The sequence below is a fragment of the Pleurodeles waltl genome, chromosome 7 (genome assembly GCF_031143425.1).
Source record: "Pleurodeles waltl isolate 20211129_DDA chromosome 7, aPleWal1.hap1.20221129, whole genome shotgun sequence".
Taxonomy (NCBI): domain Eukaryota; kingdom Metazoa; phylum Chordata; class Amphibia; order Caudata; family Salamandridae; genus Pleurodeles; species Pleurodeles waltl.
The window spans coordinates 1,197,004,585-1,197,022,453 of record NC_090446.1 but is presented as its reverse complement, the minus strand read 5'-3'; the positions used below and the strand labels follow the sequence as shown (position 1 = coordinate 1,197,022,453).

The following is a 17,869-nucleotide window of genomic DNA, read 5'->3' as shown; positions in this document are numbered from 1 at the left end:
CTGTCAGATACACCGTATGTGTTGCCACAATCACAGTTATAGCCACCCTCTAAAAAAGTGATGGGTAAACTTGTGAGTAAGCCTTTCGAACAATAAATCTCTGCTGCTATTACTTTGCAAACCATGCATTAAGCCCTGTAGACCTGCTACTTGATCAGCACATTGAGAGAGAAACTGGACAGAAAATGTCAGACTAGGCAGGATGGCACAGCTTTCCTTGCACTGCAAGGACTTTCATTCCATATGGGAATCCTTCCCCATTGCTTTCAATTCTACTGTTCTTGACTAAAAGATCTCCCTGTTACAACAAGTAGTGATGGCTGTTGACTTGTCTGGAGAGTTTTAATACACCCAGAATGACATCAGCATAAGGAAGGGACATCATCTGAAATGTGAGCAGCGGGTGCCCAAAAGGAGCCCTGGTCAGAGGCAAGCCATTGATCCAGAAGGAGGAAACAACTTAAACAATACAGATCATGTCTATGGGGGTCATTACAACATTGGCGGTAAAAGGTGCTTACCGCCGTGCAGAAGACCGCCAATACGCGGCCGCGGAATTCCGCCACAGCTATTATGACACACAGCTCGGAATCCGCCAAAATTCAGACACCCACACAACTCCGCCACACCAAAGGTCAGTGATAAACTGGCGAAAACAAAACCTCCACCTCCACGCCAACAGAAACACGCCCATGCTATTACGACCCACGAATCCACGCAGCGGTCTTACAACCGCGGTATTCCATTGGCGGTACACACCGCCGCGCTCAAAATACACACACATCTCCAAAACACCACCACATTGGACAATTCAAAATACAAACACCTGATACACATACACACACACACACCACTCCCACACACCCAACACTATATAAAACACACACCCACATCACCCGCAAACCCCTACGACCGAAAAATCACGAACGAAGGCCAGAGAGACAGCACAGAATAGACAACCCCATCACACAGAGGCACACAACACCATCACACACACAACATCCACCACCAAACACCACACACCGCTACACATCACCACACTCATCAACACATACACCACCCCACACATCACACACACCTCCCTATGTCACGCCAAAGACACCCCCGCTTCTACGAGGAGGAGCTCAGGGTCATGGTGGAGGAAATAATCCGGGTAGAGCCACAGCTATTTGGCTCACAGGTACAGCACACATCAATAGCCAGGAAGATGGAGCTATGGCGCAGAATAGTGGACAGGGTCAACGCCGTGGGACAGCACCCAAGAAATAGGGAGGACATCAGGAAGAGGTGGAACGACCTACGGGGGAAGGTGCGTTCAACGGTCTCCAGGCACAACATCGCGGTGCAGCGGACTGGCGGTGGACCCCCACCTCCTCCCCCACAACTAACAACATGGGAGGAGCAAGTCTTGACCATCATGCATCCAGAGGGCCTCGGAGGAGTCGGTGGAGGATGGGACACTGGTAAGTCAAATCTTAACTATCATATCCCCCACCCTACCTGAATGCTCTCACACACCCCCACCCTCATCCCCTCCCATATCACTCCAACTCCTCACTAATGTACTAATAACACAAACCACACATCCCAACACCAAGCCCTGCATGACACAACTAAGCATGGTCACCCCTCACTAAAGCATGCTCACTGCACATACCCAGAACAACCTGCTAACCATCATCAAGCCCACCCACAGGAATGCATGCACTGGGGTACACAGACACCCACCCATTCCACACCATCACACACACATGCAATAATCATGCTCTGATGCCCCTGCAGGAACCTGAAGGACCGTCACCACACCAGAGGGTCCAGACAACACCACTCCACCCCCAGAAGAGGCCCACAGTGACGATAGCAGCTCTGCCCTACTGGATCCTGATGACCAGCCCGGACCATCGTGGGCCTCGGGACAGTCGGTGCCCCTTGCACAGGCACAGCCCAACACTGACCTTCCACCCTCTGGTAACACCAGCACAGCACCCACCCAGCGGACCCAAACCTCCCTACCCAGGACAGGTCAATCAGCGGTGTGTCCACCACTACAGGGAACCCAGGATAACCCACCACCCCAACAACAACAGGGACCTGGGGGCAGTGGCAGTGGGCACACGGTCCAGGGGACGGAGGCACAGGAACACAGGGGAACTGGGAGGGCTGCTGTGCGACAGGGGGCGGACAGGCCAAGGGAACCCACTCTCCACGAGGCCCTATCCTCCATCATGGGTGCCTACCACCACTCCCAGGAGACAATGGCGACGGTCCTGGCCAAGTTTCAGGAGACCCTGCGCCTGCAGGAGGGACAGTATTTGGGGTTCAGGGAGGAGCTCAGGACCATCAGCTCCGCCTTGGGCACCATCGTAGGGGTGCTGAAGGACATACAGATCACCATGAGGGACACAGTGGCACTCCAAGGGGCCCCTGACACTAGCCAGGACGATGAACTGCCCACCACCTCCGCCGGCGCTAGTGGACAGGATGCCCCGCCACAGGACCAACACACCAGCACCCCACCCCCTGCAGACGGACAACCACCACGCAAGCGGTCCCTGAGATCCAGGAACAGGATAGAGCAAGATGGCAAGACCCCCGCAAGGAAATGAGACCACCCTGTTTGTCCTCCCACTGTACCACCTTGTTACCCTGTCCATACTTAAACTGCCCCAGCTCCACTTCCTATGCCCAGATGGGCAGTGCATCTGTGAGACTAATAGACTGGACTCTGCCATGGACATTCCTCCACCATCACCCATCCTCTTTTTACAACCCCCTCACATTTCTGAGCACTTCAATAAACACCCTTGAAACCCAAAACAATCTTGAGTCAGTCTGTGATTTACTAATTATGTATTATCAATGACAGTGTCATAATGCGTTTCCCATTGTAAGGCTAACATACGTATGTCACACATCACAAGTCCTTGAATGATGCAAGCAGATGACACGTTGGTAACCACACCTGTGAAACCGTAATGGAAAGGTACAACTCAGTTACCAAATAGTGTTTGAAATCGACAAACCGGATAGAGGTAGACGTGTGAAAGTTAATGTAATGTTAAACATGAAAATGTCCTCACCTGTGTGTCACTGGAAATATTGCTGTATGACTGACTCCCTGTTGTCGTTGTCTTCTTCCTCAGCTTCCTCCTCATCACTGTCCACAGGCTCCACAGCTGCAACAACACCGTCATCTGGATCATCCTCCTGTAGAAAAGGCACCTGGCGTCGCAAAGCCAAATTATGGAGCAGGCGATGATGATCTCGCACACCTTCTTCGGTGAGTAGAATAGGGATCCACCTGTCATATGGAGGCACCTGAACCTGGCCTTCAGGAGGCCGAAGGTGCGTTCGATCACCCTCCTAGTCCACCCATGGGCCTCATTGTAGCGTTCCTCTGCCCTGGTCCTGGGATTCCTCACTGGGATCAATAGCCAGGAAAGGTTGGGGTAACCAGAGTCCCCCAATAGCCATACACGGTGCCTCTGGAGTTGACACATCATATCAGGGATGCTGCTATTTCGCAGGATGTAGGCGTCATGCACTGAGCCAGGGAACATAGCATTTACCTGCGAGATGTACTGGTCTGCCAAATATACCATCTGGACATTCATTGAATGATAACTCTTCCTGTTCCTATACACCTGTTCACTCCTGTGGGGGGGGGACCAGAGCTACATGGGTCCCATCAATGGCACCTATGACGTTGGGGATATGTTCAAGGGCATAGAAGTCACCTTTCACTGTAGGCAAATCTGCCACCTCAGGGAAAATGAAGTATCTCCGTACGTGTTTCAGCAGGGCAGACAGCACTCTGGACAACACGTTGGAAAACATAGGCTGGGACATCCCTGATCCCATGGCCACTGTTGTCTGAAAAGACCCACTTGCAAGGAAATGGAGCACTGACAGCACCTGCACGTCAGGGGGGATTCCAGTGGGATGGCGGATTGGTGACATCAGGTCTGGCTCCAACTGGGTACATAGTTCCTGGATTGTGGCACGGTCAAACCGGTAGGTGACGATGACATGTCGCTCTTCCATTGTCAACAGGTCCACCAGCGGTCGGTACACCGGAGGATTCCGCCATCTTCTCAACTGTCCCAGCTGACAGTGCCTACGAAGGACAACAGCGAAGAATCAGTCATTATTCCTCCAGGTATGTACCCACAGTTACACACAAGACTACACCACTCACAGAACCCTTCCTGTATGTGTGTTGAGTGTAGGCCTAGCTATGTGTGACGCAGAGGTAAATTAAGCCATGTGGGCCCCTGAAATGTCGGCTGCCTGACCTCTAAACTGGGACAATGGGATTGTGGGGTAACTGCGCTGGCGTTGCACACCGTCGCGGTAGGCAGTCGTAGACCGCGGCGCAATGCTGCATTGGTTAACTTTGTACCCTATGGGTCCCAGGAGCCAATGAATAGGTGCGCCGGCGGTGATGATGCGCACTGCCGCAGACGTCACCGCCGCGGACGTCACTGCCATTTTCTATCTGTTCAATCACTAGATACCTGACCTTCGACAGGAGAGGACCTACACTGCAAGTGCTGCTGTGACCTCGGTGTGGAAGCGACAATGGCTGCTGCGTCTGGGGAAAGGGCCCCTGCTTTCACTGCACAGGAGTTGGAGAAACTGGTAGACGGGGTCCTCCCCCAGTACACGCTACTCTACGGTCCTCCAGACCAACAGGTTAGTACACAGGGAGCACGTGGTATGGGCTAGGCCTGGGTGGAGAGGGCGGGTTGGAAGAGGGAAGGGGGCAGAGTTCATAGTACATTAATGCATGGAAATGAGTGGACCACATGGCCAGAGTAGGGAGGGGGCCACTCACAACGACGGTGCACTTGTTAATGACTGTTCCTCTTTCCTTGTGCATGTCATGTAGGTCAGCGCCCACCAGAAGAGGGACATTTGGCGTGCCATCGCCAAGGAGGTCCGGACCCTGGGGGCCCACCAGAGACGGGGCACCCACTGCCGTAAGAGATGGGAGGACATTCGCCGCTGCAGCAAGAAGACGGCGGAGGCTCAGCTGGGGATGGCCTCCCAACGTGGGAGGGGTGCCCGTCGCACCATGACCCCCCTGATGTTCCGGATCCTGGCGGTGGCCTACCCGGAGTTGGATGGGCGCTTGAGGGCATCACAGCAGACACAAAGGGGTGAGTACACTCTCATTCTGCGGACTTTGCGCACAGTGGAGGTGTCTGAGTGGGGGAGGTGGGCTGTGGGTGTCCCTAGGCCAAGGCGAGTTCGGTAGGCAAGGCCCCTCCGTAATGTAGGCCATGTGGCACTCTACCCCACCTCAGCAGAGTGCCAAGTCGAGGTATAGTTGCCCCTGTGGCATCCATGTGCGCAGATGTCCACCATTGCCATGTAGGCCATATCCCAGGAATTGCTTGTGCAGAGGGCAGGAGCACGGCGTAATGCAGGGGGCTGCTGTGTCTGTCTTGTCCATCAACGGTAGTGGTATGCCATGCACTAAAACTCTCCTTCTTCTGTCCCCCCCCCTTTTTCTGCTCTCCCTGTCCTTTTGTACATCAGCATCATCAGGCAGAGGTACAGTGGCACCGGAGCACGAGGGAGCTGCATCCCACATGGCCATGGAGAGCCACACCACGGACTCTGAATGCACCAGTGGGACGGAGGGCGAGGGGAGCTTCACGTCGGCCACCGGATCACCAAGCAGCGACACGGACTTGTCCGCCGATGGGGGCTCCCTTGTGGTGGCGGCACCATCTGTGCGCCCCACTTCTACAGGTACAGCCGCCACCTCCCCTACCAGCACCGCCCTCCCAGCAGCCCCTCAGCATTCGCCCCGTGCCCGCTCACCCAGGAGGGTGGGCATCACCTTCGCCCCAGGCACCTCAGGCCCTGCCCCAGTCACCCCTGCTGCCCTCAGTGAGGAGGCCATTGACCTCCTCAGGTCACTCACTGTTGGACAGTGTACCATTGTAAATGCCATCCAGGGTGTAGAAGGAGAGTTGCAACACGGTAATGCATTCCTGGAGGGCATTCATTCTGGTCAGGCTGTCCTTCAGCGAACCCTGCAATCTCTGGCCTCAGCACTGATGGCAGCCATTGTCCCTGTGTCTAGCCTCCCCCCTCCAACCTCCTCCACCCAGACCCAATCTCCTGTACCCCAGCCCATCCCAAACACACCTACAGACCAGCATGCACACAAGTCAGGACACACAGGTAGCTCAAGCAAAATAGGCACCACACAACCCACAGGCACTCACGCAAGCCTCACCCACGTACAGACACAGCAACATCCACTGCCTCCACTGTGTCCCCCTCCTCCTCTTCTCCCTCCTCCCTCCCAGTCTCGTCTACACACACACCTGCATGCACCACATCTACAGGCACTAGGACTCGCACCAGAACACCCAGCACCACACCCAGCTCACCTGCACTCACCACCTCCACTCCCATTTACACGTCCCCTGTGTCCTCTCCCAGTGTGTCTGTGACACCCCCTCCCATAGTACACAAACGCCGCCAATCACTCACACAACATCCATCCACCTCACGACAGCCTCCAGTACCTGCACCCAAAACACCTAAAGTGACACCTCCGACAACCACCTCCTCTTCCTCCACTCCCAGGCAGCCTCCAACTACCCATCCCAGTGTTCGTCAGAAACTGTCCCTCTGTAAAGTTGACCTATTTGCCCCCAGCCCCCCTCCAATTCATTAGTCCCGTCGTAGCGCCTCAGCCAAAAAGCCTCCAATACCAGTGGTGCCTGTTCAAGGTTTGTGGAGTGCACCTGCCACCAGGACTGGCAGTATGACCCGGAGCCAAGGGACTGGCAGCCCACCCCCTGTAAAGGCTCTAAAATTGGAGAGTGGATGATGGGACCGTGTGAAGACTCCTGGTGGGAAAACAACTCACATGGGTTCCAAGGGGATTGGAGAGTCAGGTGTGACTCCACCAAAGGTGGGGAAGAGCCAGAGGAAGTCTGCCCAGCCTGTTGTGAGTGTCACGGCGGAGAAGTGCGCCATCATTTCCGGCGGTCGAGACACAACCACCAGCACCGTCGTCACTGGTCCAGAGACCACCGCCGGAGTCATTGCCCAGGAGGGCCCAAGTATCGTCACTGGTCAGGAGACCACTGCCAGAGTCATTGCCCAGGAGGGCCCAAGTATCGTCACTGGTCAGGAGACCACCGCCAGAGTCATTGCCCAGGAGGGCACAAGTATCGTCACTGGTCAGGAGACCACCCCCAGAGTCATTGCCCAGGAGGGCACAAGTATCGTCACTGGTCAGGAGACCACCGCCAGAGTCATTGCCCAGGAGGGCCCAAGTATCGTCACTGGTCAAGAGACCGCCGACGGAGTCACAGCCCAGGAGGGCCCCGGCTGCCACAGCCCAGGTGGGCTATGATGGAACGTCATGCCACACACCAATGCCCAGTGTAGGGAACGTCATGCCACACACCAATGTCCGTACCAGAACCGCCATGGCAAAGCACCGCTGAACAGGGCAAAGACCGCCATGGCAAAGCACCGCTGAACAGGGCAAAGACCGCCATGGCATAGCACCGCTGAACAGGGCAAAGGCCGCCATGGCATAGCACCGCTGAACAGGGCAAAGGCCGCCATGGCAAAGCACCGCTGAACAGAGCAAAGACCGCCATGGCAAAGCACCGCTGAACAGGGCAAAGACCGCCATGGCAAGGCACCGCTGAACAGGGCAAAGACCGCCATGTCGAAGCACCGCTGAACAGGGAAAGCACCGGGTAGGAATGAATAGACCGCCACATCAGGCATCCTTATCCCATGTGCAGCTGGGACAGTGACAGGACAGGAACTTTCACGAGGAGACTCATCCAGTCTGGGCACCAGTCCCCCTCCAGAACCAGTGGAGACCTGCATCCACTCTGTCTGTCCTGCACAGGATGAAGCACTCTGGGCACCAGTCCCCCCCAGTACCAGTGGAGACCTGCATCTACTTGAGTGACTGTGGCTTTGCACTCCCCAGGATGGCACAGTGGGCACCCCACCCACTGTAGAGACTTGAAAGACTGTGGCTTTGCACTCCCCTGGATGGCACAGTGGGCAAGCCACCCACTGTAGAGACTTGAGAGACTGTGGCTTTGCACTCCCCAGGATACATAAATGGGCATGGAGCCCCGTCGTGGATCTGGCTGAGGTGCCCCCACTTCCCTTCCCCCTGAGGTGCCTGTAGTATTTCTATCTGATGCCCCAGCAGTGTTCTCTCCGATTGTGGTCAGGTATCCTTTGTGGGCCTCGCCCATGCATTTTTGGACTGTTGGTGCACGGACACTGTTGTGTACATATCTGCACTACTTCTCGTACTGTATATAATTATGACTGATTTTCATATATATCTGTATATTTCTGTATGACATGCATATTGCCACATTACAATGTTTAACCGAACTTCGCTTTGTCTTTTCATTCTTCCGGGGGGATTGTAGGTTGTTACTGTGGTTTTTGTGAATGCATTGGTGTGTATGTTGGATAATGCAAGGTTGGGGGTGTTTGGTGGGTGTCCCCCTAACTTTTGCCTCCCCCATGTCGTAGGTGCAGTACTCACCGTTGTCTTCGGCGCCTATGTAGATGATAGTCGTAGAGGAGCAGAAACACAAGGGCAGGGAGTATTTGTGGTTCGGGGTCCATGGAGTCCTCGTTCCTCGTGGGATGTATTCAGGTGAGCGTTTTCCCATTGCCAAAGCTGTTTCCGCCGTGTTTTTATCCACAGTGAATCCGCCCCGGAAAAGGTGGCGGATTGGCGGGTCATGATACTATGGGCGGTACATTGTGTTCCGCCTGTCTGTTGGCAGTGACCGCCGCGCTGCTTGTCTGTACCGCCGTGGCGGGCGGTGTGTTAAAGTGGCTGTCTTTGTTGGCGGCTCCTGCCAGGGTCATGATTCTCTTTTTTTGTCCGCCGGCCTGTTGACGGTCTTACCGCCGCTTTAACACCGTCCGCCAGGGTTGTAATGACCACCATAGTCTTGCTTTTGCTATGACATTTATGGAAGGTTTTCACTGCATTTTTATAAACTTGCCCATAGGTCCAGAAATGTTACATTTCTTCATTCGTTTTAGAAGCACTTACAGGAAATACACAGCAAATGCCAGTAACAATATTTAACAAGCATTGACTTTGCTACTAGTTCTCACCATTAGGACCTTTTGGGTTTGTTAATGCCTTTTGACCATGCTATAAAACACAAGAAAAAAGTTTTTGTTTGCCAGTGATGTACAGTATTGATGAAAAGAATAAAAAGATTTGACTTTTATTTACCAATCAGGAAATAAAATAAGTTTGTTGATGTTCTTTCACAGGGGAGTGCATTGTGATGACACATGGGCACAAATCCATCATCAACCAAGCATGCCTGTGACCACGCATGGCTGTGCCACTAAAGGATGCAGGGGTCTTTTTTTTTTAATTTACAGATCTAAAACTGTAAAAAAAAAAAAAAAAAGTTGGAGTAATGTGAAAGGTGGAAGGACCAGCAGAAATTTGCTACTGTGTCCTCCGATAATTTATTAAAAACCCCGGTAAGTGTATTGAGGAGTGAGAGGGGCAGGAGCAACAACAAGCTGGTGGAGGGAATAAAAAAAATAAAGCCAGCACATGAGGGTGAGAGCAACACAAGGGAGAGAAGTACGCAAGGAAGAGAGCAACACAGAGCAGGAGGCAGGTGAGTACCACATGTATGAGGGCAAGCAGCACATGAGGGAGAAGGCAAAGTCAATCAAGAAGAGAAACGTGTATTTGAGTGGGAAAAACACATGCGGGAGAGAGCTGAAAAACACATGCACTCTGATTGAGATCTTTACCAAAAATATTTCCCTATAGTTGAGCAGTGAAAGAATGTGTCTGCCAATCAAAAGGATGGTGAAAAGAATAAAATACAAAAGATTGACAAAATGGATCAAGGAAATCTACTGATTAAGAAGCAAGCGAAAACTGTGACAGTAAAGCCAACCAATCAACAAGGAAAGACATCAAGTAAGAGGCAAGCAAATAGTAGTAACACTAAAGCCATTTAATGGTAAGTAATGGGCAGGCCTAATAAGCATACAATAGATTGAACTGTTTGACAGGCGAGGACTAAAGGCCCAAGAAAGGATAATTGAATATTTAATAGTTCCTCAATGGGAAACAGTACAATCTAATACACTATTGGAAACGTTTTACTCAAATATGGCAAATTATATTCCAGCCCTTCCAAAGGCATTCAACATCTGTTCATTTGCCAATGGGCTTGGCTTGTTTTGAATACATAATATTGCTAATGCATGTGGCAGGAATTGTTGGTAAAATGGAAGCCCAGGTTGTGCAATGTGGAGTTCTGGTGACACAGAGCCGCTTTTGCAACAGTACAGAGTACCATTGCCTAATTTTCATTTCATGTCTAAATGTGTATGGGGAGTTCCACAAGGATCCTCTTTGAATCCCACCCTTATTACTGGATCTATTAAATTGACTAGGGCATTTCCCATTCTCCATTCTTTGCAATGACTTCCTATCCAGAAACATGACATTTTTAAAGTACTAGGTTTCTGTCACAAGGTTTGTTTTTCTTCTCATCCAAAAGACTGTAGGACTATTCACAAATGTAACTTACAATTGTGAGTAATTTACATGTGTAATTTGCTCTTACATGTTAGAGTAATTCAATTCAACTTCTCTTTATTTCAGTCATAAATGTGGCCATAAAAGTGCACATAAAAACACACCATTATAAAATTTAATAAGTGAGGAACAAATATAGTTGAAAATACAACTGGATAAAATCAGCAACATGCAAGAGTCCTCTGCCACACAAAGATGTTACCAAGCAAAAACCATGAATTGCACACTAGGTGTTTGGCTAACATGACAAATTCAGATTCATAGAGTGCATAATGTAGTGCCAATATCAGAAATTGATTCAGAAAAAATGTGAGACAACAGTTCTCAGATTGGTCTTGCTAATTAAAACATTAAAGATTTTCTTCTGCTAATTGTACATATTAGGAAGTAACAGATGTTGACTCAATTAGATGGGGAGTCCATTTTCTGTAGCTACAAGGACTGACCTAGAGGTTCTAATTCCTCATTAATGTATAAGCGGAATTAGAAACCTTTTTGTAAGGTTGATGAAACTGTGCAGAAAAAGATAAAGTGCATCAGACTTTGTGGACAAGATCCATTGCATGGGCATAACAAAACTTTAGAGGGGACAAATTGACCAAGGGAGAAGCCTTGGTGCCACCTTAGAAACCCAAGTCTAAACCTGGTAAGCAGGAGCTATCCCAACAGATATCAATCCACTCAAGGTAGGGTTCACAGGATGGAGAGGGGTGAATCTCCATGTACTCTTTAACTGGCCATTTATTACGTTCAAGGCCCTCCCCGAGTACTCTCTGCCTCTCCTTAAAAGCAGTTTTGACACACAATAGGTCCGACTTATGGATAAAGGAAGGGTTGGTGAAAAGGGTGGGCCTACCCAGCTTCATAAATTCGATGTTCATGTAATTAAACCAGGGAATTTTCATGCCTCTCACATACATGAGACAGTCACTAATAATGTCTCTATTCAGTGAGGCACATGAATTAGACCAACTAGAGCACCACAAAGAAGGGGAGCCAACTTAATAATGTCCTCAGCATACTTCATCCCTACCTCCTGATGAATAATATGGGTGGAGCATGCAAGTGGCACCCCCAAAAAGTCATCAGAGCCCCCTATTTTGCTCATGTTGGAGGGACTAATATTAAAATATCCCCAAATGTCTTCCCATAGGTGAGGACCGGCAGACATTTTCTCTTGTAGATTTCTATAAGAGGGACTACAGGCCTTTTCTCTGATACGTTGAGCCAAGTTGAAAATGTGGGCCACTGAACCTATTAATTTCTGTCTCACCCTGACCACACAAGGGTCCCCATTGTTCTTGGCATCCATGACAACACCCAAGTATGAAAACTCCTCGGTCTGAGCATCAGGATGACCATGCAGATGAATGCCCCTCATCTTATAGTTTCTGGACTTACAGGCCATTATAAAGGTCTGTGTCTCATTAGTAGCCAACTCCAGTGTACCCATAAAAGACACAAGCTCCTAAAATAAAACATGTAGCCTTTTAGGTGTTCCAAATAACAAAACCACATTGCCTGCGTAAAGAAGAACAGGGACTTTTTTTCCTACCAATTATAGAGGCATCCGATGTAGTATTTGGAAGAGCTGCATTGAGGCTGTTGATATACAAAAGAAACAATACAGGAGCCAGGATGCAGCCCTGCAGCACCTCTCCTCCTAGCTTAAAGCTACTGGCCTGTTCCCCATTCATGCCAAACCTTGTGGAAGCTGAAATGTCAAAATGCAAAGCTCTCAAGAACTGCACCAGATCATCCTCCAGTCCAAGGTCACACTTTTGAGCAACTTTACTACTTTTGGATATTCACAAACTACAAGGTAAAGTTAATCAAAATGCAGACTAACACATCTCCACCCCCAGAGACAGGAGAATTAATTGTATATATTTATTGTAAATGTAGAACGAAAAGAATTTGCCACAGCAAGAGTAATTTAAATTTGAATTAAATCCTTAAATAGGATAAATATATTAAACGAATTACATTATTTTTCTGTAGTTCATCATAAAAATAAGTTCTACCCTCAATTAAAAAAAGTATATCATGCAGTAAAAATTAAATGTGATTTACAGAATAAATTAAAAACAATGTGATTATATTTTAATAAAAATTAATATAAATTCACAAAATGTTGTTACAATATTTCATAATTAAATACGTGTTTTATTTTTAGATTTTGTAAACATTAAATTATAATTATTTTTTTACTATTTTAAATATTAGTATTTAATAACAAGATTTCATATGGGGTTTTATTTTAGGTCCCTACCCTCATTATTTTCAAGGGGAGGTTGTTGCAATACCAGTGGTTGGCCATGTGTGGTGCTGGACTTACGCCAGCTCTTACCTGGGCTAAGTTACTACTCTTTTGGGTCCCTTTTTGGCTGTAGTAACTTTAGAAGTGCAGTTTATGAATAGAAATGGGTTTAATCTTTTGTAGGTGAGTTACAAGTTTTTCTTTTAACTCCTCTCTAAAGTACTACAAATTGCAGTTTGTGAATAAGCCCCTAAAAGTCTGTTTTTTTTTTCAGTCTACTGGCCTGCTCAACTCTTATATCCTTCTACCTCTTTTTAGGGAGAGTGCGTAAGCGCTCTGTCCCAGTTGTAATATCTCTGTGGGCTTTTAACCACGCCCATGTCACACTCATCACTTTGGTTGGTTTGTGGGCTTGCCTTTTAAAATTCGCTTGATTTCATTAGTGAAAGACATGCATAGGTCATGCCTTTTCTGGTGTTTAGCCCTCCTCGAGCGCACCGGCAAACTACTGAAAACATACAAGTCTCCATGTTTTCCGTATGATTTCTGGACTACTTTTTCTCTTTGTTTCATAGGCAGAGCAATCTCACTGGGCAGTAATCAAATGCTTTTCATGACTACCAGTTTAATTGTATTGTTTAATAGCTGTAACTCTAGCAAACGTGAGACCCATTGCATTGCAAATGCTTGTTTGTGAAGGCTCCGCTTCCAAAAAATCATGTATGGATGGCCAAGCTCTCCCCACAGTGGCAGCTCTAACCTGGAACAATATTCTTCTTCCGGTACACTCAGCACCCCATTTGCTTGAGTTCTGTAAGCAAGCTGTTCAGAACTTATCTGATGAGCTGTGATTTATTCAGTGCCTTATTTTGACTAGTGTTTGGACACTCTCCGGTATTTGAGCGCTTAATAAAAATAAAACTCAAATCAATTAATCATGGACATTAATAAACAAAACAAATGACGCCCCATGCTCTGAAGAGATTAAAGCACTTGGGATATGTGAGTTAATGTTTCTATTTATTGAAACTCCCACCTGCCCCTTTTCCGCCAAACACGATTCCTCTTCCGTGGCGGTAACACAGACAGCTTCTGTTTTCCTCCAGGGCCCCTTCTCGTGGGTCTAGTTAGTGAAACAGGCGTCGACTGTGCCCGCTTGCTGACAGCACGTGCACTAGTGTTACCGGCCCTCTGGAGGGTTTTTGGAACAAACCGTGCTCTTCGAGCTGATTGGACAGTGCTTATTTAGGGGCGACAACTAGTTGCTGCAGAACATTTGACTGCCGCTCTGAAGCACCACTGAGAACACTTCCGGGTTCACGGGCACACAGCACCCAGAGGAGTAACGGGGGTGATTAGCGTGTTAAGGGCCCGATTAATTGGGTATTGCTATGGCAATGCATTGCCACTTCTGTGGAAGTGGGAGGTGAATGCTCCCGTGTGTGGTAGGAGCCTTGAGGCTGGTATGGCAAAGGGGAATGAAAATGCGGCGTCCTCATAATGAGCAAAGAACACAACTGCTGCTGCATACTGAAATGCAGAAGTCTCATCGTATGGTGAACAGCCGATGCCGCCTGTAAGTGTGAAACAGCGCCCAGTATTACAGTTCATAATGTCTTAGTAAATATGTCCTTTCAAATGCCCCCTTGCAGAGGACAGATGTGTGAATAGTCAGAAATGATGATCTGCACAGGCCACGCTCCGTAAGAGGCACTTTAAGATTGTCAACAACAAAATTCCAAAGTTTTCCAGCATCACACATGAGACTTCCACCCACTCCATGCTCTTTCCTTCTGTATTCTGGGACTAGAGTTCAGATGTTTCCAATGGGTTAAAGTAGGACTACAAATCCCAGAAGCCAATAAAGGTGATTAGATAAATCATGCATGAAATCTTTAAGAATAGAGTTCTGCGGCTAATTAATAGTCTAAACAAATGAACAGGGACTATATATATATATATATATACACACACACACACACCTCTCATCCCCCCAGCATTAAGCACCTGATTTACCTCACCATTATTTTACCAACCGATTAGCTGGTTACTAATTACTATATCCGCAGGAGGCGCCTTAAACTATTTTAACATGCAGTATTGTAGGACAGTTTTGTTCTCGTAATCTACTGCATTTCTGTTCCCTGCAGAGCAGTTTCCCAAGACATTTCCCTTTAACAAGGTACATATCGCCTCGCCAGGAAAAAAACCAAAGTTACAGGAAACGTTCCAAAGTTTATCCACCTTCTCTGATCGATCTTCTGCTGAGCAAATAAAACATCGGCAGGAGGTCACGATTTCAGTTCATTTAAAAAAGTGCATTCTGGGAAATGCAGTCCACAAGTTCTTCAAATGTATTAACACAGTAAAGATACACACCTCTAAAAATAAACCAAAGGAAGGACTGGAAAGAGATAACTAAACGCCCGGAAGTCGGTTTCTGCAAACAATGTAGCCTTCCTGGCTCAGACCTGCAGCTTGGATCATCGACGTGTACGGGTATGAAACACAAGAAGCTACTTGAAGGTGTCCTCCTACCGCGGGGTCTTCTGGTACTTGTAGTGTACAACTACCAGCAACAGAGGTCTGTGGTAAACCACGGGGCTGGGTGGAGAGTTCTCACTTGAACTGAAGCAACATGAGCTCGGAGCACACAACTCCCAGAAGATAAAACAAACACTATGCAGTTGTGTATAGTGGCACTTTGTGGCAACCACCCACAAAAAAGGCGCAGACGAGCACCGAGCCAGTGTGGGGTGGCCAAGAGAGAATAAAGGACGTTCAGCTAGACAAAAAGGGGTCTTGAGCCGGCTCCGGCGGGCTCCCACTTCCCAGGCTACATAAACTCAATGTCCCCTTCCTATGCTCATAAAAGGACACAGATATTAAGGGGTCGGCTTCGAGTACGCCAGTGGCGCTTTAAGGAGTCTAAGGGGTGCCACTGACCGTGTCTTCCTCGGCCGCCAGGAACGCTCTCTTGCTCAGGATCTGATGGTAGAGGCTGTTTTCAGCTCTCTCCAGCGCGGAGCCCTCCTTCCTCTTCACCCTGCGATCCGCGCTCTTCTGGGAGCCCTCCATCCCCGCACCGAAGCCCAGCAAAGCGCCGAGTAGACTGGAAGCACCGGCAGCCTTTGCAACTCTCTCACTAGCTCGGGCCAACTAGTCGAAAATACAAATCCAGTCGGGACAGGAAAGGGAAAACGGCGGAAAGATAAAACAGAGAAAAAAAGACGACCAGAAAAAAGGTAAATTAGCGAAAAGAGAAAGAAAATACAGAAAAACAAAACACAAATGGGAAAAAGAATGTTTAGGAGTGGAGAAACGAAAAGAACAAATTCACGAAAGAAAAAGTGGAAGAAGAAAAAGGAAGACGAAAAATGCAAGAAAATAACGAAAAGACAAAGAACGAAAATTAAGAAAGAAAAAAAACGAAGAAAGAAGGAAAGTGGGGGAGGTCGCGCTAAAAGGGTGTAAACGAATGTGGAAAGCGAAAGGAAGTAAAAATAACGACAGAAAGAGCAGAAAAAACGATGGGCACCAAAGCCTGGGATGTACAATCTGGCTGCTGCCAAGACGCCGAGAGCTCCTCGCAGCGCACTGGGGGAAGTCGCCAGTCCGGTCTGCGCTGTTTGTTGGCGCTGCTTTTTCCGTTGCTGCTTTGGCTGTAGGGGACTGTTGCCTAGGGAGCAAAGTATAGATCCTTTCCCCATTGAAATCCTGGATTGTTCTTTGGCACGTCAAAGGGCTCAGTGTTTGCTCGGCGGACTTTTCGTCTCGCCCGCAGAGTTGTAAACTGTGCTGCTGGCCCGCCCCAGGGACGCACTCGGAGGTTGAGGCCGCGCACGGGCTCTGCACTGGACACATGGAGAGCTGAAGGACCGCGCGCTTTGCCTCTTGTAGAACACGCGCTCTTATTGCAACGAGAGTGCAGTGGGAAAACTTTCACTCAAAATGCGGGAGGACTTGAAGCAAGCAAGAGCTGATATGCACAGTTTCAAAGTACCCTAGCATGCAGTGAATAACTTTATTTTAGCATTTAGCACAGCACTCTAGCGTGCCCCGATAGTCGCAGTGACTAACAGTATCCCCGGATGTGGTGATATAGTGTAGAGGTACAGTACTATAACATGCCCTGATAGTCTCGGTGACTAACAGTACCCCCGTTATGTGGTGATATAGTGTACAGGTACAGTACTTATAACATGCCCTGATAGTCTCGGTGAATAACAGTATACGAGCATGCGGTGATATAGTGTACAGGTACAGTACTATAACATGCCCTGATAGTCTCGGTGAATAACAGTATCCCCGGATGTGGTGATATAGTGTACAGGTACAGTACTTATAACATGCCCTGATAGTCTCGGTGACTAACAGTATCCCCGGATGTGGTGATATAGTGTACAGGTACAGTACTTATAACATGCCCTGATAGTCTCGGTGACTAACAGTATACGAGCATGCGGTGATATAGTGTACAGGTACAGTACTATAACATGCTCTGATAGTCTCGGTGAATAGCAGTATTCCCGGATGTGGTGATATAGTGTACAGGTACAGTACTTATAACATGCCCTGATAGTCTCGGTGAATAACAGTATACGAGCATGCGGTGATATAGTGTACAGGTACAGTACTATAACATGCCCTGATAGTCTCGGTGAATAACAGTATCCCCGGATGTGGTGATATAGTGTACAGGTACAGTACTTATAACATGCCCTGATAGTCTCGGTGAATAACAGTATCCCCGGATGTGGTGATATAGTGTACAGGTACAGTACTTATAACATGCCCTGATAGTCTCGGTGAATAACAGTATACGAGCATGCGGTGATATAGTGTACAGGTACAGTACTATAACATGCTCTGATAGTCTCGGTGAATAGCAGTATTCCCGGATGTGGTGATATAGTGTACAGGTACAGTACTATAACATGCCCTGATAGTCTCGGTGAATAACAGTACCCCCGTTATGTGGTGATATAGTGTAC

At 48.5% G+C, this 17,869-nt stretch overlaps 1 protein-coding gene across 1 annotated transcript in view; it reads right to left on the bottom strand.

The window, feature by feature from the left end:
• LOC138246093 (testis-expressed protein 47-like) overlaps nt 1-16,584 on the bottom strand; it is a 117,509-nt gene extending 100,925 nt beyond the window's left edge. Inside the window, exons 1-2 of the mRNA XM_069200326.1 lie at nt 16,431-16,584; nt 15,822-16,034 (exon numbers count right to left, since the gene is read on the bottom strand). Of these exons, the coding sequence (XP_069056427.1) occupies nt 15,822-15,953 (132 nt within the window). The 5' untranslated portion in view covers nt 15,954-16,034; nt 16,431-16,584. The remainder of the gene's footprint in view (nt 1-15,821; nt 16,035-16,430) is intronic.
• Nucleotides 16,585-17,869: the final 1,285 nt, after the last annotated feature.